A 3463-nucleotide genomic window follows, 5' to 3' on the forward strand; every position below is an offset into this window, starting at 1 on the left:
ATGCCGATGATGTAGACACGATCCCAAAAAATTTTCCCGCGAAGGTGTCAATTGTCTCTGACTCTGTCATCCTCATACGATCGAATTCCGACATTAAGGTTTGTAATCTTGCTTCTTTGACTCTATCAGCGCCCATATTACGTGTTCTAATCGCATCCCACAACTTCTTGGCCGAATCCTGATCTCTAGTTTGCATAATCAACGATTCTGGTATTGCTTGGTACAACAATCCAGGTAATTTTTTTCATCATTATCGTCTGTTCCTGGATCAATCGATGTCCAAACTTTGTGAGTTCTGAGGACTACTTTCATCCTCAGTGCCCAGTGTAATTAGTGGAAGTAAGCATCGGCATGCGACTGTGGTTGTCCCAACCTCCTTCACTCTCACCGGAGGAGGTTGTGCACCATCTTCTCCATCCGACATGTTGACCTGGTAACAAAATCGATCTCACAGCCTTCGGTTCCTTGGCTCTGATACCAATTCAAGTTTGTAAAACAAAATTGCAAAAACAGTTTAATGAAACACCTCTTTGATTAATTGGAAAAAAAACTCAAAAACCAATTATGTTTTTCTGCATAATATCATGCCTCGATATCTATACATATATATATACTCCTTAAACTACCGACTTGTAGAATTAGAACACAATTAGGAAACTAGAAACCGACTTGTTTATGATTTCCTAAAAGCTAGGTTGGTCTCCAAATCCTACTCGACTTAGGATTCCAACAATATATACTACTCAAATACTTCAAGGGCAACCTCCAAGAGAGGGAATGGATTCCCAGAAAGCACACAAACAGCAACCTTCAGAAGCCTTTGCACCCATTTCAAACCTTCACTTGTTTGTTTTCTTTGCCTTACAACGACCATGGTGCTCATGTTATTGTTCCTTTCGCCTTTCAAACAATTTTGAAGGGCATCTTTCATGCATGACACATGAACCTGCATGTCTTGGCTCTCTAATGAATAACACCAACAATTGTCTTTGTGATCTTTCTTCTTTGAGGAGCAGTAAAAGCATTCAGTTGTCAGTTTCCTACGAAGCATAAACTTGGTCTCACCAACATCAACCGTTTCTGTAAGCTTAAGACAACAAGGGTGCAGATCTTTGCTTGTTTTCTCACAGTGATAAAAGAACCCTTCAATGTCTGATCCACATGCGTCACAATATCTATCCTTGCTATCAAAACGTGTTTGATGGAATTTAAAGGTGGATCCATCTAAAAACTTGTGTGTAGTTATTCTTGTATAATACATGCAGTCTGGATGGAGAATATACGAACAATGGTTGCATTTGTATCTATCGCCAATTCCCAGTTCTTTGCATCCACTGCATTTGTATGATGATATGTTGCCCTTTGTTAATGTCAAATTATGCTCGTGATAAATTTTACCATATCGTCTTAGTGAATTTGTTGCGTTTTGCCCTTCACCTTCAATGAATTACATCAATTCCACTCAAAACTTACTTCTTCAACAAGTAATAGCGTGCATGCAACTTTTTAATGAAAAGTTTCAAGTTTTAACTAATTAACAAATATACAAGATTAAGTTGTTAACTATTTTTTACCATGATTGATAGGTTTTTCACTGATAAGTTCAATTTTATAATTTTCAATACTCTAGTAATATAGAAGTCTTATATATATGGTACTACATGATAATGTATGAGTAATTAACGATGACTAGGTCATGCGCGTATCATCACATGATTAACATATTATTAACATATAAATTAAAGATCAAGTTAATTAATAACTTACTTTTTTTTTTAAACCGCAAATTATGTTATTCCTAATCATAAAGAAAACATATGTCTATACTGATGAGACTTAAACTTATGATCTTTTATTTAAGAGACTTATTTACTATTAGGCCAAAAAGGCCCTTTGGTAATTAATAAGTTACTTGAACCCAAGAAAAAGATAACGTTATCTTTTATTTATTTATATATTTGTTTATTTATTTTATAAATCTTCTAGTTAACTAATCCTCTTACATTAAAGTATTACAACTAATGCTATTAATTTGAGCAGTATTAGCAAATCCCTGTCATCATCGATTAATTTAGGATTTATAGTCTCTTTCAAGACTCAATATTACCAAAAAATATATATCATGATCATAAACACATAACATATATTACCATTCTTACATTAAAGTATTACAACTTAATAATGCTATTAATTTAGTTAGGCTAGCTACTTTTCGATAATTAATCATTTCTAACGTAGGTTAATTTGCCTCAAGTGAAACCAAAAGACATCTTGGTAAATAAATTACCTGGTCGTGCATCAACCACAGTCCCTTGATTTTGATATCTGATAGTCATCTTGATCGTTTGACTCTTACTGTGTGTTGCTACATGGTTTGATGTAGAAGCCAAAGATCTATGTTGGTGGCCTTGTGTATTTACACCGTTTAGTAGTTAATTATTCAGAAAAAAAAATTACAATATCTAAAGTCAAAAAATGAAACAATCAAAGCATGCACATAATACCATGGTGCGAAGAAGGCTGTAAGGATGATCTTGGATTATGAGGAGGGATGAGTTCATATAAAAGGACGACTTTTCTTCTTGTCTTCTCCTCAAGTGCAAGTCTCACACTTTCGGGAAGAAGGCGAGTTGACACAGTGACATGCCCATCCTTCTGGTCGATTTTCACAAAATCATTACCGACTGCACCTGAAATCTTCTGCTCGTAGCCATAACAATTCTGGAAGCTAACAATCTCAAAAATAAAAGTCCTTTCGGGCCTCCGAAGGCTATTTAAAATCATTGCCATCGAATCAAACACGCCATATACATAGATGTTAGAAACGGATACATGATAGATAGATGTTTATAATTTCTAGTAATAAGTTATAAAACTTAACAATTACCTCATGGTACGTATTTACCGGAGATTGAGACGGAGATTGGTATTATGACAGAATGATGGTTCGGAGTTGTTGAGTTATAACTTATAAGGAGGCTAAAGTCATAAACTACAAAAGTAGTTCTTTGAAATATGCTCATTTTTCTTATATATATATATATATATATATATATATATATATATATATATATATATATATATATATATATATATATATATATATATATATATATATATATATATATATATATATATATATATATATATATATAAATGTTCAAATGAGAACCACAAAAGATTAAGAACCCTAAAAACCATTATTATTAAGGCTATTTTTCTTATTTCATAATACCTGATGCATTACTTTCGTTTTACTAAAACAAAAGGAATTATCTCATCTATTTCAATCACCTGTGATAAATACCACGACCACCACTGCCGACGGCCCAGTTCCGCCACCATGGCTGCTCTACCACCGCCACGGCGCCCACTGCCGCCTCCATCATCGACGCCAACTCCACCTCCTCTACCTCCCTTCCTCTCTGCAGCTTCCGATTACCTGCGAGAAACATACATCTGT

At 34.3% G+C, this 3463-nt stretch overlaps 1 protein-coding gene across 2 annotated transcripts; it reads right to left on the bottom strand.

Moving 5' to 3' along the window:
• Positions 1 to 513: 513 nt before the first annotated feature.
• Positions 514 to 3015, bottom strand: LOC111885211 (uncharacterized). 2 transcript variants are annotated; one of them, XM_023881490.2, is made up of 4 exons: positions 2888 to 3015; positions 2505 to 2770; positions 2288 to 2407; positions 514 to 1437 (listed from the first exon to the last, which is right to left on the bottom strand). In XM_023881490.2, the coding sequence occupies exons 1-4, from the start codon at positions 2890 to 2892 to the stop codon at positions 740 to 742; spliced, it is 1089 nt and encodes a 362-aa protein (XP_023737258.1). In that variant the 5' UTR covers positions 2893 to 3015; the 3' UTR covers positions 514 to 739. The 2 variants fall into 2 exon arrangements, with proteins under 2 accessions (XP_023737258.1, XP_023737257.1); XM_023881489.3 differs by lacking the exon at positions 2888 to 3015 and having other exon boundaries at positions 2505 to 2876.
• Between the last annotated feature and the right edge of the window lie 448 nt (positions 3016 to 3463).

Source organism: Lactuca sativa, chromosome 9 (assembly GCF_002870075.4).
Source record: "Lactuca sativa cultivar Salinas chromosome 9, Lsat_Salinas_v11, whole genome shotgun sequence".
Lineage (NCBI taxonomy): Eukaryota > Viridiplantae > Streptophyta > Magnoliopsida > Asterales > Asteraceae > Lactuca > Lactuca sativa.